At 38.3% G+C, this 20,948-nt stretch overlaps 1 protein-coding gene across 1 annotated transcript in view; it reads left to right on the top strand.

Annotated features, from left to right (window-relative positions):
• The window catches only part of CACNA2D1 (calcium voltage-gated channel auxiliary subunit alpha2delta 1), a 532,663-nt gene that overhangs the window by 422,642 nt on the left and 89,073 nt on the right, over positions 1-20,948 (top strand). The window contains exon 11 of the mRNA XM_052638827.1: positions 18,900-19,058. Within this exon, the coding sequence (XP_052494787.1) occupies positions 18,900-19,058 (159 nt within the window). The remainder of the gene's footprint in view (positions 1-18,899; positions 19,059-20,948) is intronic.

Consider the following 20,948-nt stretch of genomic DNA (forward strand, 5'->3'; position numbering starts at 1 on the left):
CCAGTGTTCTTGCTTGAGAAACCCCATAGACAAAGGAGCCTGATGGGCTATAGTCCATGGTGTCACAGAGTCAGACACGACTTAGTGACTTCACCACCACCATGTGAGCTTATACAATCAACCTAGGGCCTAAGAGATTAGCTCTTTTCCTTCTCTTTGAAATGGACAGAATCATATTTAACTTGCCACCCTTTGTTGAGAGCCAAATGGAATAACATATAAAGTGCTCTTTTAATTGTAAACATTTTTCTGGTTATTATTTTTGTTATCTTCCAGCACTTTTCTACCAACCATTAGCAGACAGTTCTTTGTGAATATGTCACATTTCTTCAAGTCTGAGCATTAATAAATTTGCTCAGATTTATATACATTATTGGATAAGTACAGATAGAGAGGTCTCCCTCCTCAGTAGAGATTTACAATGCCTAGTAATTAAGATATTGTCAATCTGTGGAAAGGAGGGATGAGTCAGCTGTCAGCAGCCCCTAAGGAAAATCAGGACTTCCTCATCTTGCGATCCCTCTCCTGAAACCCACCTACTGCTTATGCATGACCCCTGGCCCTCTTCCCATTCCTCTGTGGGGATTTAAGATGGCACTCTGGCTATTGGTACTGCGATTGGTATTGCTGTGAGTAATAAGCAGCAGTCTTTGCTCTCTGACTCAGAAAGCTTCCATTTTTCTGTCGATATCTGTGAAACTATAGGAGGATTACTCGTTAACTTGCAAGAAGGATAAAATCTCAGAAACTTCCCAGTTCTTGGCTTGACAGTTTAACACCAGCTAATGTCAGACTGGGGGTTTGTTTAAATATCAGATCACAGTGTATATGCAAGAAAGACATGATTTGGACTGTTCACTTTCCTATGTGATTTAAATCTCAGGTTTTTTTCTAAAATATCCTTGAGTGTTCCTAGACAAGGGCATGCTTTTCTTAGATAGGAACTTTCCTTCTCTGCATATGACAGTGAGCACACTTGTTGGTTATGGCACAAAATTTAAATTTAAAAGTGATTTCTCCACCCTTGCAAAACAAGCTCTGTTTGCCAGGATTCAAGTATAATAAAAGACGTTTAGTATGCCAATACAATTATATGACAAATGAATTTGAGGAGAGTGATTTCATTTCATGTCTTATAAAATAGTCATCCGTCTAGGAAAACTTGATGTTGATTCATATCTCCTTTATGCCAGTGAACAAGAATATTGTCGTTTATGCCCTTCCTATTTAAAGTGAGGTCTCTGGCCAAGCAGCCTGAGCAGCACCTGCAGCCTGTAAGAAATGCAGAATCTCAAACTCCACCCCAGACTTAAGGAGCCAGAATCTGCATTTAGCTAGTCTCTCAGGTGATTATTAAGCAGTGAGTAAGTCAGGGTACTTTAGGGAGGTGCTGTGAGTGAAGTCATTAGACTTCACTATTGAGGCACCTGTCTGGGCCTTGTTATGACTAATCATGCCTATCATTGTCTTAGAATTTGACATCTTTGTAATTAGAATTACTAGTATTATGGAAATTTGTGAATATTTTATCTTATAGCCATTTGCTTTTTGGAGGAAAGTATTAAAAAAGAGCAGAAAGGAGGAGTAGAATTATGTTCATTAAAGGAACAAAAGTTTTCTCTCTTTTAAATACTTGTACTTTTAAGGGAAAAAAGAAATCTGAATCACTGTGCTGTACACTTGAATACAAGTAAGTACAAGTAAGTACTTGTACTAAGTACTTGTACAATATTGTACTAAGACAATATTGTAAATCAAATATATATCAATTTTTGATACTTATTGATTGCTTTACAGTTTTAGTTTGATTTCTGTCATACATCAACATGAATTATCCATAGGTATATGTCCCCTCCCTGTTGAATCTTTCTCCCACCTCCTGCCCATTCCCCCCATCTAGGTTAGTACAGAGCCTCAGTTTGAGGCTCCATGAGTCATACAGCAAATTCCGATTGGCCCTCTATTTACATATGTTAGTGCATATGCGTCCCTGCTGCTCTCCATTCATCTCACCCTCTCCCTCATCTCCTCTACCCTTGTCCATAAGTCAGTTCTCTATGCCTGCATCTCCACTGCTGCTCTTGAAGCAGGTTCATCAGTACCATCCTTCGAGATTCCATGTGCAGTGCTATGCTTGGTGGCCCAGTCATATCTGACTCTTGCGACCCCATAGACTGTGGCCTTCCAGGCTCCTCTGTCCATGGGATTCTCCAGGCAAGAATGCTGGAGTGGGTTGCCATTCCCTTCTCCCTCTAGATTCCATATATATGTGTTAATATGCAATATTTGTTTTTATCACTTCATTCTGTATAATGGGCTCTATGTTCATCGACCTCATTAGATCTGACTCAAATGCATTCCTTTTAGTGGCTGCATAGTATTCCATTTTATTTATGTACTGCAGCTTCCTTATCCATTCATCTGTTGACAGGCAACTAGGTTGCTTTCTTGTCCTGGCTATTGTAAATAGTGCTGCAATGAACATCAGGATACATGTCATTTTCAGTTCTGGTTTCTTCAGGGTATATGCTTAGAAATGGTATTGCTGGGTCATATGGTGGTTTTATTCCTAGTTTTTACGGACTCTCCATCTTCCATAGTGGCTGTATCAATTTACATTCCCACCAGCAGTGTAGGCGGGTTCCCTTTGCTCCACACCCTCTCCAGTATTTGTTGGCGGTGTATTTTTTTTTTTAATGGCCATTCTTTCTGGTGTGAGGTGATATCTCATTGTAGTTCTGATTAGCATTTCTCTAATAATGAGTGATGTTGAGCATTTCTTCATGTGTTTATTAGCCAGCTGTATGCCTTCTTTAGAGAAGTGTGTGTTTAGGTCTTTTGCCCACTTTTTGATTGGGTTGTTTGTTTTTCTGATATCGAGTTGTGTGAGCTTCTTGTATACTTTGGAAATTAAAAGTTTGCTTGTAAAGCAAAAGAAAAAATGAGTGCTTCTTACAATTTTCTTCATTTAAAAGACATAAAAATTATAGGCTGTGCAGAAAAGACTGATATAAAGGATAAATTTAGGAATGATAACAACAGGGCAAGTAATCAAGGTTATTTAGTTTTTAAAAAGAGAGAATACCAGAGGATAATTTAATTGCTTTGCAAGTATAAGGAAAGTTTATAAGAAGGTGTTGACAGTTTGATAACTATATTTTCCATTAGTTACATGATGAACTAAAGATAGTTTTAGGTAATTAGAAATTAGTTGTATTTGCAGTTTGAAATAGCAAAGGAAGGTGAGGCAGAGGAAGTACTTTTTTTTTAATTGAACTGTAGTTTTTTAAAAAAAACTATGAGATTTATTGACTTGTTTGTTGAGGCCAGAAGAATTACGAAAAGACTTCACATCCAGTAAGAACAGATCAGCATTTATGAGTACAGTTTTCAAAGTTCAGCTGTACCGCAGAGATATTGCAGGTTCAGTTTCAGGCACCACAATAAAGCAAGTTTCACGAATGTTTTTAGTTACCCAATACATATGAAAGTTATGTTTTCACTGTACTATGGTCTATCAAGAATGCAATAGCATTCATTATATCTAGCAAAACCAAAATACATACTGTAATTTAAAAATACTTTAAGCTAAAATATGTTAATCATCATCTGACCCTTCAGTAAGTTTTAATCTTTTTGCTGATGAAGGGTGTTTCCTTGATGCTGACCGTTGGTTGCCTGATCAGGGTGGTGATTGCTGAAAGTTGGGGTAGCTGGCAATTTCTTAAAATAAGACAAGGGTAAAGTTTGCTAGAGGAAAAATTTCTGCATAGATGTCAGAATTTTATAGTAAATTTGAATCAGTGATGAAATAGTTTTGTGTTTGTAAGTGACCAGAGTCATCCTGATTCATTGTTAGTAAACACACGAGGTGTTCTTTCTCATTGTGTTCTTCAGGCAAATCCAACCGTCGTCACAAAAGTTCTTTTTTCAACTAGGTAAGATGTTCCAGGTAATCAGCTTCGTGACCACTAAAATATTAAGCATACTGATCAGCCCTGCATCATGTGTTGGTGAAGATAAAATGGTAATTTGAGTGAGAACACTTGATACGTGATCATTTGGTCATTTCAGTAAAGCTTCATCTGAGAGCTGGCACTCAAATTTCCACAGGGCTATGAAAATATACTTGTGTTACGAATAATACTGATATGATTATTGTATCTCGAGAATGTTGGGGAGACAGCTGTCCATATTTCTAGTTGGGTGAGTGTTCTGGAATCAGAATTGTACACTGGTTACTTATAAAGCTGTTTGAGAAAATACAAATATCAAGGAGAGATGAGCAAGGATGCTAAATACAAATTAATTCTAGAGCAAAAGAATAGCATATGCTTGCTTGAAATTCTTCTAAATGCCTATAATTAGACAGGTTTAAAAGTTTTCTGTCCCAAAATGTAAATTGAATATATTAAAAAAGACACTTGAAACTTATTCAGAAATTCATTCAACATTTTGACAAAATTTAATAGACTGAATTTTGAGCATGTCATGATTCAAATTTAATGGAAATATTTGAAAATGACAGCATTTATCAAAAATTTTGATGGCCAATGATTTATAATTAGAGGTAAACATAAATTTTGCCTTAATCTTCTCAATATTTTCATATGCTATTGATGCCATTTTCTTTTGGTTATACAAAATTTATTATTCATATTCATTTATGTAACTTTTCCGTAATTGATAAAATTAATAGATATAAATGATATGATTTTAGAATTTCAGTGGCTTTCCAAGAGATCTACCAAAGCGTTTTACTTCAGAAAAGAAAAACCTGAAATTCAGAGGGGATAATTAAATAAACCTTGACCTTAGGTGCTTATATAACAGGCAGAGTGAGTGAGTGATAGTCACTCAGTAGTGTCCCACTCTTTCCAACCCCACGCATGGATTTTACCCTGCCAGGTTCCTCTGTACATGGACTTTTCCAGGCAAGAATACTGGATTGGGTTGCCATTTCCTGCTCCAGTAACAGTCAGGGCCTGGACTAAACCTGATTTCCTAAGCTGAACTTAAAAATGGTAAATTAAAAAATATATATATTTTTCTGTAAGTCAAGGAAACTAAATGAGCAGCCATTATTTGGGGACAGCAACATCAATTTAAGAACAGCTGCTGCTGCTGCTAAGTTGCTTCAGTCGTGTCCGACTCTGTGCGACCCCATAGACGGCAACCCATGAGGCTCCCCCGTCCCTGGGATTCTCCAGGCAAGAACACTGGAGTGGGGTGCCATTTCCTTCTCCAAGGCATGAAAGTGAAGTCGCTCAGTCACGTCCGACTCTTAGCGACCCCATGGACTGCGGCCCACCAGGCTCCTCCGTCCATGGGATTTTCCAGGCAAGAGTGCCGGAGTGGGGTGCCATTGCCTTCTCTGAACTTAAGAACAGGAGTATTCAAGTCCAGAGTGCTGTTAGCAAAGATTTTTGTGACACCTCTAACCAAGGAAGGGTGACCACACTTTCTGATTTTTGCTAAACAGAGATTAATAATAGAAATTAAAAGCACATTCACAATATTAGCCAAATCTGTGCATTAACTTGCATTACTTTTAATAATATATTTAGGGTATGCATTTTACTCTATTTTTATTGAAGGATCATTGATTTAAAATTATGTCCCAATTTTCGGTATATAGGATAGTGATTCAGTATTTTTTACAGACTGAATAGATACTTTACAGATACTTCATTAAAAGTTATTACAAGATAATCCCTGTGCTTTACAATATAGCCCTGTTGCTTGTCTATTTTATTCACTGTAGTATGTGTATCTTAATCCCATACCCCTAGCTTGTCCCTCCCCCTCCATCTTCCCAAGGTAACCACTAATCTTTTTTCTATATCTGTAATTCTGTTTTACTATATACATTTTTTATTGTTTAGATTCCACATATAAGTGATATGTTAAAGGTCTCTCTGACTTATATCATTACACATAGTATTCTCTAGGTTCATCTTCATTGTTGTAAGTGGCAGATTTTTATCATTTTTAATGACTGAATAATATCCCACTGCATGTATCCCACATCTTCTTCATATATTTGCCTATTGATGGGCACTTGGATTGCTATGCTAAGCAGTGCTACTGTGAACATTGAGGTGCATGTATCAGTTAGAATTAGTGTTTCTGTTTTTGCTGGATGTAAACCTAGGAGTAGAATTACTGAATCATATGGTAGATCCTTTTTTAGTTTTTTGAGGAATCTCCATACTGTTTTCCATAGTGGCCACACCAATTTATACCCCCAGCATTGAATGTTGCATTGACTGTGGGTTTGTCATAAATAGCCTTTATTAAGTTGAGGTATGTTCCTTCTGTACCCACTTTGATGAGAGTTTTTATTATGAATGGATGATGGATTTTGTCAAAGGCTTTTTCTGCATCTATTGAGATGGTCGTGTGGTTTTTGTCTTTGTTTTGTCAATGTGGTATGTCAAATTGTTTTTCATATGTTGAGCCATCCTTGTACCTTAGAATAAATCTAACTTGATCATGGTGTATGATCCTTTCTGTGTATTCTTGGATTAAATGTATATTTAAAGTAATTATTGGTAGGTTTATACTTATTGCTGTTTTATTGTTTTCTGATTGGTTTTGTAGTTCTTTTTTGTCCATTTCTTTCTTTTTTCATTTCTTCCCTTTGGATTGCTAAATTTCTTTCTTATGCTTGTGTTCCTTTTTTTAAAAAAAAATTCTGCATCTATTGGTTTTTGATTTGTGATTATTGGTTCATATATGTTGACTTATAACTGTATCTAATTGTTTTCAACTGATTGTCATTTAAGTTCAAACACATTCTGAAAGATCTGTATTTTATTCCTGTCCCCTACATTTTGTGTTTTTGATGTCATATTTTCATGTTTATCCCATAATTATTGTAGCTATGATCGTTTTAGGGGCTTCCCAGGTGGCACTAGTGGTACAGAACCTGCCTGCCAGTGCAGGAGACATAAGAGACATGGATTTAATCCCTGGGTCAGGAAGATCCCCAGGAGGAGGGCATGGGAATCCACTCCAATATTCTTGCCTGGAGAATCCCCATGGACAGAGAAGCCTGGCAGGCTACAGTGCATAGGGCCATAAAGAGTTGGACAGAACTGAAGCAACTCAGTATGCACGCACGTTTGCTTTTACAGTTTTTTGTCTTTTAATCTTTATATTGGCATATGTAAGTGGTTGATCCTTAGTAGTTTCAATATATTTGCATTTCCTAGTAGGATTTTTCCTTTCATATAGATTTTTACTTCTTTTTCATTTAGAGAAGACCCTTTGACATTTCTTTCAGGCTGTGTTTAGTATTGATGGTCTCTTACTTTTTGCTTGTCTGAGAAATTCTTTGTCTCTGCTTCTATTTGAAATTATAATCTTGGGTAGAGTATCTTAGGTTGCAGATTTTTTCCTTTAAGGACTTTGAATGTATCATGCCCTCTCTTTTAGCCAGAGGGACCTATTCTTGTCAGCCATAGCTCCCTCAAATACATTTTAAATGCCCTTTTCTCTCTCTTCTCCTTTGGGACCTCTATAATGCAAATATTGGTATACTTATTGTTGTTCCAAAGAGCTGTTCAAACTGTTTTCATTTTTGAAATTCTTCTTTTTGCTCTTCTAAAGGATGGTTTTCATTATTCAGTCTTCCAGATCACTTATGCATTCTTCTGTATCACTTAGTCTCCGATGCATTCCTTACGGTATTGGTTTTCCTTTTTGTCTTTTTCTAGTTATTGTATTCTTTATTTCTGTTTGGGTCTTTATATTATTTTCTAGACTCTCAAATTTTTCACTGTATTCATCTATTGTTTTCCTTAATAAATTAACATTTTTATTACCAATGCTTTGAATTCTTGATCTCGTAAATTGTTTCATTAGTTCTTTTCTTTTCAGGGGTTTTCTCTTGCTTTTCCAGTTGAGAGCAGTTCCTCTGCCTTATAATTTGCTTAAACTCCTCTGTCTCTGTGAATTTAGGGGAAACAGTTACCTATTGCAGTCTTAAATGTGTGTTCTTCTGTGGGTGCAGTCTGTCCCTATACAGACTGCATGTGCTCATTTGCCCTTTCGTGGGAGAGCTGGTTTGATGTGAATGCACGTGACATCTTTTTTCAGGATATGCTGACATCTGTCACCTTGGTAGAGGAGGGGCTGCACACAGAGGAGCTAAAGCTGGAGCTGGATGTGAGGCAAGACTTCCCCTCTGCTCTGTGAACATCACTGCCCTATTGGATGTGGGGTCTGATCCCACCTTGTGGAGGAGAAGCCTTTATGGTCAGGCCTGAGTTGGTTCTGTTCTCTTGAAGTCTGTGTTTTCCCCCCTCCCCAGGATGGGATCCTTGCCTCAGAGAAGGAGGGGTGCTCAAGCTAGGGGGCACCCGAGTGACCTCTTGGCTTATCTCATCTGCAGACAGAGATCTGAGTTGTTTCCAATGAGCTGCTCCTTCAGGCACCTGCCCTTGTTTTCTTGCTCTGCTCAGACACAGCCTTGGCTGCAAGTCCCTTTTGTCCCTCAAAGCTGATCACAACCCCAAGACTTTGCTGCCCCACTCTGTTTAGAGACACATCTCAGGGCAGACAGGGCCCTTCTGGACTCTCCGAGTTTACTGGGGCATGAGGTGTGATGGAGATGGAGCAGCTGTCATCAGAAACCCAGGCTTCTTCTGAGGCACTGTGTGAGTAAGTGACGGCAGTGGCTGCTGCCAGTCCACCAGGGCTCTGGCTGGGGACAGAGTAACCTTTGTATCCCTGGGCTGAGTCTGCTCGGTTGTGACCACCCTGAATCCACCGCCCAGCGTGACAGAGTGAGTGGGGCCAGAGCGTCCTCTCAGCTTGGACTGAGGTGAGCAGCAGGGTGCTTGTGGGAAACCAGCAGCCACTAGAGAAGTCTCTCTCCACCTTCTCCACCCTGATTTAGGGGCAGGCTAGCTCATGCATGCCCCCCAAGTGGGGTCCAGGCCTCTCACAGCCCTCCTGTTCATTCCAGAAGCCTTCCAGCCAGCAAAAGGGTCTCATCTTCCCTGAGTACGCTGCCAGTATCAGGCCTCCCAGGCTATGGCTCTCCCCGTTCACTCCCCAGGAGGCTCTCCACCTGTGTAATCTCCCTTTCCCTTTGCCTTCCGAGGGGCATGGGTCCCTATCCATTACCTGTCTTCCCTTCCTACCCATTTTCCAGTCAGTTGCAGTGAGAACCGTTCTACACATCGATATTTTTTATGTTTGTCAGGGGAGGTGAAATCCACGTCCAAGTCTTACTCTGTGACCTTGATTGATGCCTTGCATTTTAAGACAGAGAGATGAGTATCTGAAATATATGCATACATTTCTTGAAGTTGATGGAGAATTCTTCCTGGATTGAAAAGTTGATCCTTGTGTAGATACCAATTTGTTCCAAAATTATTGCTAAATGTGGTTTTAATTTGTCAGAAGATAATTCTGAAGTTCAGTGAAAAAAGTAGCATGACAAAGTATGGCAGCTTATCCTCCTGGTATAAACTGAAAGTGACGAGGCACCACAGAGAAAGTCTCAAGTGTTGGAGTTTGAAGCAGAGTTCTGACCTTGGTTTCTCCGTGACTCTGAGCACTTTCTTTGACACTCTAAGCCTCATTTCCTCAACTGTACAGTGGAAACCATGATACAGCTAAGACCTTAAGCTTGGTAAAGGTTATGTGAATTAACATATGTGACAGGTTTTGATTGGCATAGTTGTGCTTCTCAGTACATGTTAGCTAATATATTAATTATTACTAATAAAAAGCTAAAAGCCAGTAAAATGAAAATAGTAAAGGAATACATTTACAGTTATTAAAGGAAATGTATCTATAATCTTTATTATACAGGGTGGGTCAGGAATGAAAAATTATTCAATAAAAGGGAAATTGACTATGTGAAAAAGCACTTTAATCTAATTGTAACTTCATAATATTGGGGTAATAATTTCTACCATGACTGAACACCAAAATGTAAAATGAGCAAATAAAGCATCAAATATTAATAGAGAGTGCAGACATGTGTTTACCTTAATAGTAGATGGTTTTCTAAGCGTAAAACTATTTTAAGAAGTCATAAAATCCAGGTTCAAAATTTAAAATTGGAAGGTAAACAACAAACTGGAAAAAGTAGAACTTACAATCCACAGGTTTATGTCAACTAATTTATGAAAAAAGTTTCACTTCACTTGCCATCAACAAATTGTAGTAATAATTGAATATTGAAATATTCTTTTGAATTGCAATCTAGCAAGTAAAAATGTTGTGTTTGTGAGAGTGAAGTCAGACTTTTATATCTGAAAATTAATTTGACAATATATAAAAACTTAAAATCATTCTTGACTAGGAGTAGGTACATATGCAGTTCAGTTCAGTTGCTCAATCGTGTCCAACTCTTTGAGACCCAATGAACCACAGCATGCCAGGCCTCCCTGTCCATCACCAACTCCCAGAGTTCACCCAAACCCATGTCCATTGAGTCGGTGATGCCATCCAACCATCTCATTCTCTGTCGTACCCTTTTCCTCCTGCCCTCAATCTTTCCCAGCATCAGGGTCTTTTCAGATGAGTCAGCTCTTCGCATCAGGTGGCCAAAGTACTGGAGTTTCAGCTTCAACATCAGTCCTTCCAATAAACATCCAGGACTGATCTCCTTTAGAATGGATTGGTTGGATCTCCTTGCAGTCCAAGGGACTCTCAAGAGCCTTCTCCAACACCACAGTTCAGAAGCATCAATTCTTCGGCGCTCAGCTCTCTTCACAGTCCAACTCTCACATCCATACATGAGCACTGGAAAAACCATAGCCTTGACTAGACAGATCTTTGTTGACAAAGTAATGTCTCTGCTTTTTAATATGCTGTCTAGGTTGGTGATAACTTTCCTTCCAAGGAGTAAGTGTCTTTTAATTTTGTGGCTGCAATCACCATCTGCAGTGATTTTGGAGCCAAAAAACATAAAGTCAGCTACTGTTTCCACTGTTTCCCCATCTGTTTGCCATGAGGTGATGGGACCAGATGCCATGATCTTCATGTTTTGAATGATAAGTTTTAAGCCAACTTTTTCACTCTCTTTCTCTTTCATCAAGAGGCTCTTCAGTTCTTCTTTACTTTCTGTCATAAAGATGGTGTCATCTGCATATTTGAGGTTATTGGTATTTCTCCTGGCAATCTTGATTCCAGCTTGTGTTTCTTCCAGTGCAGCGTTTCTCATGATGTACTCTGCATAGAAGTTAAATAAGCAGGGTGACAATATACAGCCTTAACATACTCTTTTTTCTACTTGGAACTAGTCTGTTGTTTCATGTCCAGTTCTAACTGTTGCTTCCTGACCTGCATACAGGTTTCTCAAGAGGCAGGTCAGGTGATTGGTATTCCCATCTCTTTCAGAATTTTCCACAGTTTATTATGATCCACACAGTCAAAGGCTTTGGCATAGTCAAGAAAGCAGAAATAGATGTCTTTCTGGAACACCCTTGCTTTATTGATGATCCAGCAGAAGTTGGCAATTTGATCTCTGGTTCCTCTTCCTTTTCTAAAACCAGCTTGAACATCTGGTAGTTCACAGTTCACATACTGCTGAAGCCTGGCTTGGAGAATTTGAGCATTACTTTACTAGACTTCCCTGGTGGCTCAGTTGGTAAATTGTCTGTCTACAATGTGGGAGACCTGGGTTCGATCCCTGGGTCGGGAAGTTCCCTGGAGAAGGAAATGGCAACCCACTCCAGTAATCTTGCCTAGAAAATCCCATGGATGGAGGAGCCTGGTGTCCATGGGGTCACAAAGAGTCGGACATGACTGAGCGACTTCACTTTCACTTTACTAAGTACATATGCATATGGGCAAGTGCTATGAGCTATTTTCTCGGATTTTAGGATAACCATGTTGTTTCTTTATAATATTTACTTGTTTCCTACAAAAACTGGAAAAATCAAAATAAAGGGAAAACATTTTGGTAGGAATAAAGCAACCTAGACTTTAAAGATCACAGCGTCTGTTCACTTTGCTTTGCTTTTCCTGCATCGCCATCTGGTGTCCAGAATGTGGATAGCTTCTGATACCGTAATTTGTAACTACTGCCTGATGTGCAAAATTTTATGCAGTTTATTTAACTTAGATACTCCATCTAAATCATTTTATATAACATACATTTTTTATATAAACTATTTATAGTAGTCAACTATGTACAGTATTTTACACCTATTTTCTAGTTTTAAAAAATACCCATGTTTCAAGGCAGGCCAGTCTGAATTTGATTTGTTTTTGCTGGCTATCTACACAGTGTGAGCCCACAGTTTTACACTATATTACTTCTTCATGGCAAAAGAAGAAAGAATTTGAAATACAGAGGTGAAGTAATTAAAGGCATACTGAGTGATCAACAGTGATTTAATAGGTCACATTTTCTCTGCAGTTCGAAGTAGAAGAATATCAGTTTTGGGTTTATTTTCCCTTTGCTTCTTCAGCATTACAGAGGAAAACTGCTTGAGCCCACCAACCTCTTCAGGGTGAGCTTTTGTTCTCCGTGAAGGTTATTATAGGTGCCATTCCTCAACAGGGTTGCTTTCTAGGAATTTGATGCTTCTTTGATTTGTGTGTATCAGGCAATGCCAGCCTTTCAGTGTTTGTATCCTAAATTAATCCAATGAGCCGTAGGGCCTCCTCTCTCAGAAATATTTTGTGTGTGTTTTTTTTTTCTTATTCAGCATAGGATATCAAAACAAAAAATAGACACTGCCTTTACAAAACCAAGGGTTTAAAATATTTCACTTGAGAAATTAACAGTTTGTTTGGGCCCTGAAGTATTTTTTAATTTGGTGTGTGTACTTGACTGTGATATTTAATAGGAAAGTTCATTGAAAGCATTAACATTTACTGTTCCTGGTTATGCTCAGAGACTGTTTCAATCACTAAACTAATGTTTGAGGGACACTTGTATCATTACACTAATGAACTTTATGTAAAGCTCACTAAACCTGATATTGCTTATATGAATCTGTCTCGTGAATGTAGGAATCACTCTTATTTCATCATGTGGAGTATATTAATGGTTTTACTAAAATACTTTTTAAAACCATAGAGTTGCAGTTGATTTAAAATATACTGTGTGTTGGGCTCCATGCTGGGTGTTCTGCATACATCTTCATTTGGATATTTTAGTAGTATCTGTTTGGGCAAAGTATATTTACAGATGTACACATTCAATAAGATATCGGGAACTAAAATACAATTCCTACACTTAGAAGCCTTTAGCTCAATAATTGCTTGAGGTTTGTGCCCTGTTTTCTAATTTTCTTAAAGTCCACATATTCATTCAGTAAATATTGTGTTTATGTTTATTGTATACCAACTATATGCACACCTATTACTATGTCAATTACAGTGGTAGGATGGATGTTTTCTTTGACCGTGGCTTTTAATCCAGTTGACAGTTTAATCAGAATACCATACAAAGAAATATAGAATTATAACCATGATGTATTCCATATAAAAGCTAGATTTAGGCCTATGAGAACTTTTAATGGGGATGATTTGACCTAGTCAAGGAAGATCATGAAAGCCTTTTATAAGGAGAGGCTGTTGAGGTAAGTGCACAAGCAAGTGAAGAATAGAGTGGAAGGAGCAGGGTATATGAAAGAGGAGAACAAAAGAATGCTGAGTTCTAGGGCAGAGACACATCCCGCCTGATTTCTACCCCAGATACATACGTTAACCCACACACCTTCCTGTCTCAGTGTGCTAAGCAGATTTTCTGAGCACTTTTAGGAAGGAACCTACTTGGTTGAATTTTCTGGGATCAGGAAAGGAACGAGTTTGATGTTAATTTGGATTTGAGTCTCTGTAGGGTTAATGGCAACCCACTCCAGTACTCTTGCCTGGAAAATCCTGTGGACGGAAGAGCCTGGTAGGCTGCAGTCCATGCGGTTGCGAAGAGTCAGACACAACTGAGTGACTCCACTTTTACTTTTATGCATTGGAGAAGGAAATGGCAACCCACTCCAGTATTCTTGCCTGGAGAATCCCAGGGACAGGGGAGCCTGATGGGCTGCCGTCTATGGGGTCACACAGAGTCGGACACAACTGAAGCGACTTAGCAGCAGCAGCGGGGTTAGTTAGGGCTTTCCTGATAGCTGAGGTGGTAAAGAATCTGCCTGCAATGAAGAGAGACCTGGATTTGATCCCTGGGTCCAGAAGATCCCCTGGAAAAGGAAATGGGAACCCACTCCAGTATTCATGCTTGGAGAATTCCATGGACAGAGGAGCCTGGCAAGGCTACAGTCCATGGGTCGCAAAGAGTCAGACACAACTGAGCAACTAACACACTTGTTAGGGTTAGTTAAGTGTACATATGTTATAAATATTTTCTTAAAAGATGGCAAAAGCAGAACTCCTTAAGTATATTTTCAATCACCATGTAGTATTTCAAAGCTTTATGAGTGATAGTTGTTCAGTTGTAAAGTTGTTAAGTCTAAAGAAAGTTGTGCAGTTTCAGTTCATGAAAGTAAATCTGTTACTCTGTTTCTGTTCTAAAAGCAAGTAAGCCGAAGATATCTGTGAAATATATACTTACCTAAGCTGGAACTTTTCACATTTCTCATCTCTTTCTTTGAGAATAAAATTTGCCATAGGGACTTACACTTTGTAAGTTATTATTTTCTCTGCATTATTTATGCATTTTTAATTGTGGTATTTCTGTTATACATCACTGAATTTGTATTTAATGAATCAAATTTACATTTAATCAGTTTGTGTTGAAGTGACTTAATGAGATACTTTGCTTTTCTGTGTTAAAAGCAGGTCAAGGTCAACTGACTCAGGGCAATACATTATTCAATGTTCACTTTTTACATAACTTGTAACTTTATCAAGTTTTATGATTTAACTAAATCACATAATAACATTCCCTGTAATAATGTCTAATTATTCTTTAAGGTCAGACATTTTACTATTAATGTATTGGCAATCTATTGTTTACGTTTGCTTTATTTTATTTCATTTTTACTTTCTAACGTGGGAATTCTCACATTCTTCTACTTTCAAAACAGAATGTGTAGATTAAGAGTGTGTCAAATTTTCAAATAATGTGAGAAAAAAGGCAGTGCATTTCAGATCTGAAGATAATATTCAGGGACTTCCCTGTTGGTCCAGTGTCTAAGGCTCCACTCTTCCCTGCAGGGGGCACAGGTTTGATACCTGGTCAGGGAACTAAGATTCCACATGCTCTATGGCACAGACAAAATAATAATAATAAAAGATACAGAATTTTCAATGTTTGAATTTATTAAAAACAGAAAACAAGTATATCAGAGCTTTGTTCTCATATATATGATGTACCTGAACATAGCGTTCAAAGCAAAACTGACAAAGAACTGAGTATTTGTCTGTGTAGGACATTTTTGTTGTTGTTCAGTCACTCAGTGGTGGCCAACTCTTTGGGACCCCATAAACTGCAGCACGCCAGGCTTCCCTGTCCTTCACCATCTCCTGGAGCTTGCTCAAACTCATGTCCATTGAGTCATCCTCTGTCGTCCCCTTCTCCTCCTGCCTTCAATCTTTCCCAGCATCAGGGTCTTTTCTAATGAGGACATTTTACTTCCTGTTTTATCTATACTCCCTCCAAACCTTCCACCTCTGCCTTTACCCTGATGGCCTTGCCTCGTCGTCCATTCGAGACAAAAGCCACAAGCAATAGTGTCATCTTCCCACATCACATTTCCATACACCCAATGTCTGTATTCAGCCCTCAGTCTTCTTTCCTGGAACAATGAAGTGAACACTATACATGGTTTCTTAAGGGGTTGTTCCTCTACAAGCCATCCGTATCCCATCCTTCCCCGTCTTCGCAAGAGCTTTGGTTTTCACCTCTGTTCTGTTTCCCGCATCATTTTCTTCCTTTTCTCTTAACATAAATCCTCTCTTGCTCTGATGACCCTTCGCTTTGAAGACTTCCCTTGACCCTAGTTTGTCTCCGTAGGGACCGCCCTTTTCCTTCTCTGCCTCTCAGCCGAGGTGCTCTGAACACTTGCCTCTGCAAGGCTAACCCTTCCCACTGTTGTTCAGTGCATGCCATCGTTCCAGTTATGTTCCACGCCACCTGCAGATGCTGCCTGTGTGACTGGATGAGTTCAGTGGGCTCCTTTAAGTCCTCGTCTTTTCTGTCTCTGTACCATGATGTGTTCTACTTGAGATCGTTGGTTTTCTTTCTTCCCCTCTCGTCATCTAAGACAGTCCCATCTCCTGATTTCCGTCCTGCCTCCATGGGAACTTACTCCTACTCAGTTTTCTCAAGGACTCCTCCTCTGCTTCACTTTTATTCACATGGTTTTAAACCAAATTTTTCTGCTGAAGCTTTCCTTTTTTTTTTTTTAAATCAAGACTTCTTTTGAGCCTGTTGCTTTTAACATGATGATTTCTTGACATTTTCATTTGTGTATCTCACATATTGAAATCTCACCTGCACTTGAACTCTCTGCCTCTCTTCTCTAATCCTCTAGTGTCCCTGAACCCATCCCTTCTCCGTCCACCCAGACACCCATGTCAGAAACCTGGCAGTCATTCAAGACACCACTCTTTTCTTACTCTCCACCACCACTGCCTAGTGATTCTGTCTCCAAAATAAGTTTTGGATCCCTCTCTTTGACCACTTCCATGAATAACAAAATCCCTTGGTCTCCTAAAGCTAAGTTACTGCAGTAGCCTTCTCCTTATTTTTCGTCCTTTACATTTTCCTCACCTTAAAACTACTTCCCAAACAGCAACTAGGGTGAGCTATTTAAGTCCTAGGTTAAATTATTTTACATTTGGCTTAAAACCTTTTGTGACTGGCTGTTCAATAGAAAATATGTTCCTAATTGTTCAGCATTTCCATCAGACACTGCACAGTCTATCCCTGCCTCCTGCCTGAGGTCATTTTTATATGACTGAGCTAAATCTCCATTTTCATGTTTCCCTAAGAGGGTTTTTTTTTTTTTTTTTTGCTTTCTTTCTCTCTGTCACCTAAGGGCCTTTTTGCATGTGTTCTATTTGTCTGGAATGTTCTTCTCTACTGTCTTCAAGGAAACATTTCTTTGGAATCACAGGAAATGCCATTTCTTGGGGAATCTTTCCTCCCACTGCTCACAGTCTGAATTAGAACCCATTATCTCTTAGAGCTTAATATTATATGGCTTTACAGAATACATCATGACTTGTTGTAATATTTTGAGAGGTGCTGCATGGGTGCTTAAAATCCCAGACTCCTGCCACAGTGCTGGCTTGAATCCTGATTCTCTATTTCCTGTGTGAGTATGGGCAAGTCTTTTAACTATGCTTAAGGTTTCTCATGGATAATAATAACTTAATTGTAGATCATTTTAAAAGCAGAAATGCTTAATATTTGTAGAGAAAATAGTCGATGCAGCACAAAGCAAACCTTGTGTATGTGTGTGGATAATTTACCTCATGTCTGAAGGCACAGGGCTCTCGGCTGGCACACACAGTCCGGGACATACAACAGGCTGCCAGTGAATGTTCACTTCATAGAGTAATGTGTTGTACAGTTCATTATGTTAGTGTTCAGGGAGGACCTTCAGAGAAAAAAAGAATGATAGTTGTAAGAATATGTAATCACTATGTAAAATTTATGTTTTGGCTTATGATCCACTTTTTTTAAATTTATTTTTTAATTGGAGGGTAACTGCTTTATAGTATTGTGTTGGTTCTGCAGTACAACACAGATCAGCCATAATTATATGTGTGTGTGTGTGTGTGTGTGTGTGTGAAGTCACTCAGACGTGTCTGGCTCTTTGTGACCCCATGGACTGTAGCCCACCAGGCTCCTCTGTCCATGGGATTCTCTAGGCAAGAATACTGGAGTGGGTTTATGTATATATATCCCTTCTCTCTTGAGCCTCCCTCTCCCCCTCCCACACCTATGTTTCTGATCTGAGGATATCTTCAATATTTGATCTGTCTAGTCCCTTTTAGCAAGAATGTTTTTATTATTATTATTATTCTATTCCAGATGTGACAGTCTAGCCCCAAGAGCCTAAGGGGCTTGTACACACAGCAGAGGTAATAAATGATAGGATGATCCCCCTCATAGCAGCTCCCTGGTCTTCTTGCTGAAATCTTATTGTTTCTATCTTTTTGGAAATATCCTGTGAACTATATGAATACTTTGTATATGGTTGGTGAAATTACTTTGGTGATATTTCTTAAAATTTCAGTTTGAGGCAGATATGTTAGAGCTTGTTTTCTCCTCCTGCAGCCTCTTTGGACTTCAGGCACTTATTGCTCACAGCAATAACTCTGCGGAGACCTGCTTGCCCGTTCTCTTGCTCCATGATTCAACTGTTTTCCTTGTATAACCTCTAGAGTGATAGTGCTGAAAGGCCACTTTTGTTCTTGATTCTTTCAGATTACATTCCGTTTTAACTCTCATGGTGAGACTACCATCAAATTTCAAATATATTAAACCTCCGTTCCTATCATTCCATGTACTGTATTTCCATTAAGCTTTTCCTTACACAAGGCAAGTAAAATGCTCAGTTTCTCCTTGTATTCTCTGCAGGCATCATCATATCATTTCTGGATTCTGAATTTATTTCATTGTTTGTTGAGTTTTGTTTTGTTTTTTTTTTAATCTAAAAGCTCATAAAATTTGAGAGCTGGAAGGGACCTCACATAACTCAAATCCCAAATTTATCATCAGGGAAACCAAGCTAGCTTCAGGAATGTAACTGAGCGGCTTAATTACTGTTATAGTAGGAATTGGGGCTTAGATGAAATCACTGTTTGATCTTTAGTGCGCCTTTGTTACCAGTCTACTCACTTTTCTTTCTGAAAGAGAAAGCAGTGCGTTAGGATTGAGAAGTATAACATGAATTCAGTGAAAATTACATGATTGATTTTAATGTTCATATTTACCTTTTTACCTTTTGCAGTTTAACAGCAATGCCCAGGATGTAAGCTGTTTTCAGCACCTCGTCCAAGCAAATGTGAGAAATAAGAAAGTGTTGAAAGATGCGGTGAATAATATCACAGCAAAAGGAATCACAGATTATAAGAAGGGATTTAGCTTTGCTTTTGAACAGCTGCTTAATGTAAGTATCAATGCTGTCCCCTTTGTCTTTTATTATTGAGTTATAGAATCTGAATTTCAGTATCCTGGTAGTTACAGCTCTGTAGGATTAGGTAATAGTGCTATTTTTCATTCATTTAGAAAGTGTATATATCCAGGCTTTAAAAATCTTTTGAGCTTTTAAAAAAAATTTTTAATACAAAATTCAAATGTAGATTTTTTTCTTTTATATCTTTTATCCCATCTTTTTTTTCCCAAACTATATTTAAAAAACACATTTGTTGAATTATTTAATTTTGAATAAGCACTGGAAACTTAGTTGACACATTTAGAATATCATTTATTTTTTCTTATCTCAATTAGTACTATATTTATTTGGAAACTTATGCTTTCAATCATCAAATGGTTTCTGATTAAATATTTTAGTTTTAGTTTTAAACATCAGTTTTTGAGTCTTTAGGTTGTTCCTAAATGTATAGAAAGGTCCAAATGGTAAAATCAAAGTGGACAGAAGGATAAATCTCAGAGCAGAGATTCCTTCCAAAGTGAAAATTCCTTTGAATGAGTCATTGATGTCCATAGTTAGTCTTTTATACTCTCCACACCTACTCCCTACCCCATATCATAACAATGTTATAACATGAATCTCATACTGCAGACTAATATTTTCAAATGGCCATGTTGTCTGTTTCATTTCGAACTATTTGAAAGCAGGAGCTATCATTCAGATTTATATCTCTCATAAAGCAATATTATTGCAGTGGTTGAGAATACAGATTTAACCTCTATCTGCCTTGGTTCCGTCACTGGGGTTGCAGAAGGAATGTCCATAGAATCTGCAGATATAGCCAACCACATGAGTGTGTAGTTATTGGGTTGATGAAGAATTAATACATAAATAGCATGATGCTGGTACAGAATAAGCTTATAATTCCTATCAAATTTGCTAAGTCATTGAATAAGCTCATATTTAGTCTTTTCTGCAAATTTGATTTTGTTATCTCCTATGAGTATCTTCTAAACAGTTTTCAAGGTCTCTGATTGGATGATGACTCGTTCATTTGTTCATTCAGCCAGTATTTACCCAATGCCTCACAATTTCCTGTCATAGCACATTGATGAAATTGTAGAAATAAGTAAGAAAGACCATTTGCTCTCAAGAAAGTTGAGCATAACTTGCTAAGTCATCATTTCTCATATAACATGTAGTGCTGTTACAGGGTGTTCATAGTGTGTTTGCTCAGGGTATCTCAGGGAAGTGGCTCAACTTACCCAAAGAAGTCAGAAAGTTGTTGCTTTTCCTTGAAAATAGGATTGTGAAGAATGAGTAGAGTCTAGATAGATAATGAGGGGGGCGGGAAATCATTTCGTATTAAAAGAACACCAGAGATTAAAAAAGGACAGAAGCATGAAGGGTTGTGCACATTGAAAGAATTGCAGGTTTGTTGACATGGCTGGGCCATAAGCAGTAAAGGAGAAATGATGAGAATGGAAAGGCCATGAGCTATCCTTAAGTGAGGTATGTAAGAGCAAATGGAAAGTGTGCGGTAGGAGAATGATATGGTCTGATGAGTGTTCTAAGTTAAGAAGCTGTTGTAGAAATCCTGGTGTTGGATTAGAAGTGACGTTAAGGTGAGGGACCAAGTAACTATTGGAGTGGTAGGAGGGGTTGCTGAGAAAGGAGTGGGGGTGACTCCAAGTTCTCTGAACTGGAAAACAAGGTGGAGGGTGGCCTAGGAGTCTACATTAAAGGAATGTGAGTGTAGAATTTTTGATTATTTGGAGTTTGAAGTAATATTTTTCTTAGGTACAACTAGATAAGCAAGTAAATAGTAGAAAAGCAAAGAAATTCAGCACTGTAGTTTTCAGGGGAAATTGTCTTTGTTAAAATTCATGTGATTATTAAATGATG

The sequence above is a fragment of the Budorcas taxicolor genome, chromosome 4, assembly GCF_023091745.1.
Source record: "Budorcas taxicolor isolate Tak-1 chromosome 4, Takin1.1, whole genome shotgun sequence".
NCBI lineage: Eukaryota > Metazoa > Chordata > Mammalia > Artiodactyla > Bovidae > Budorcas > Budorcas taxicolor.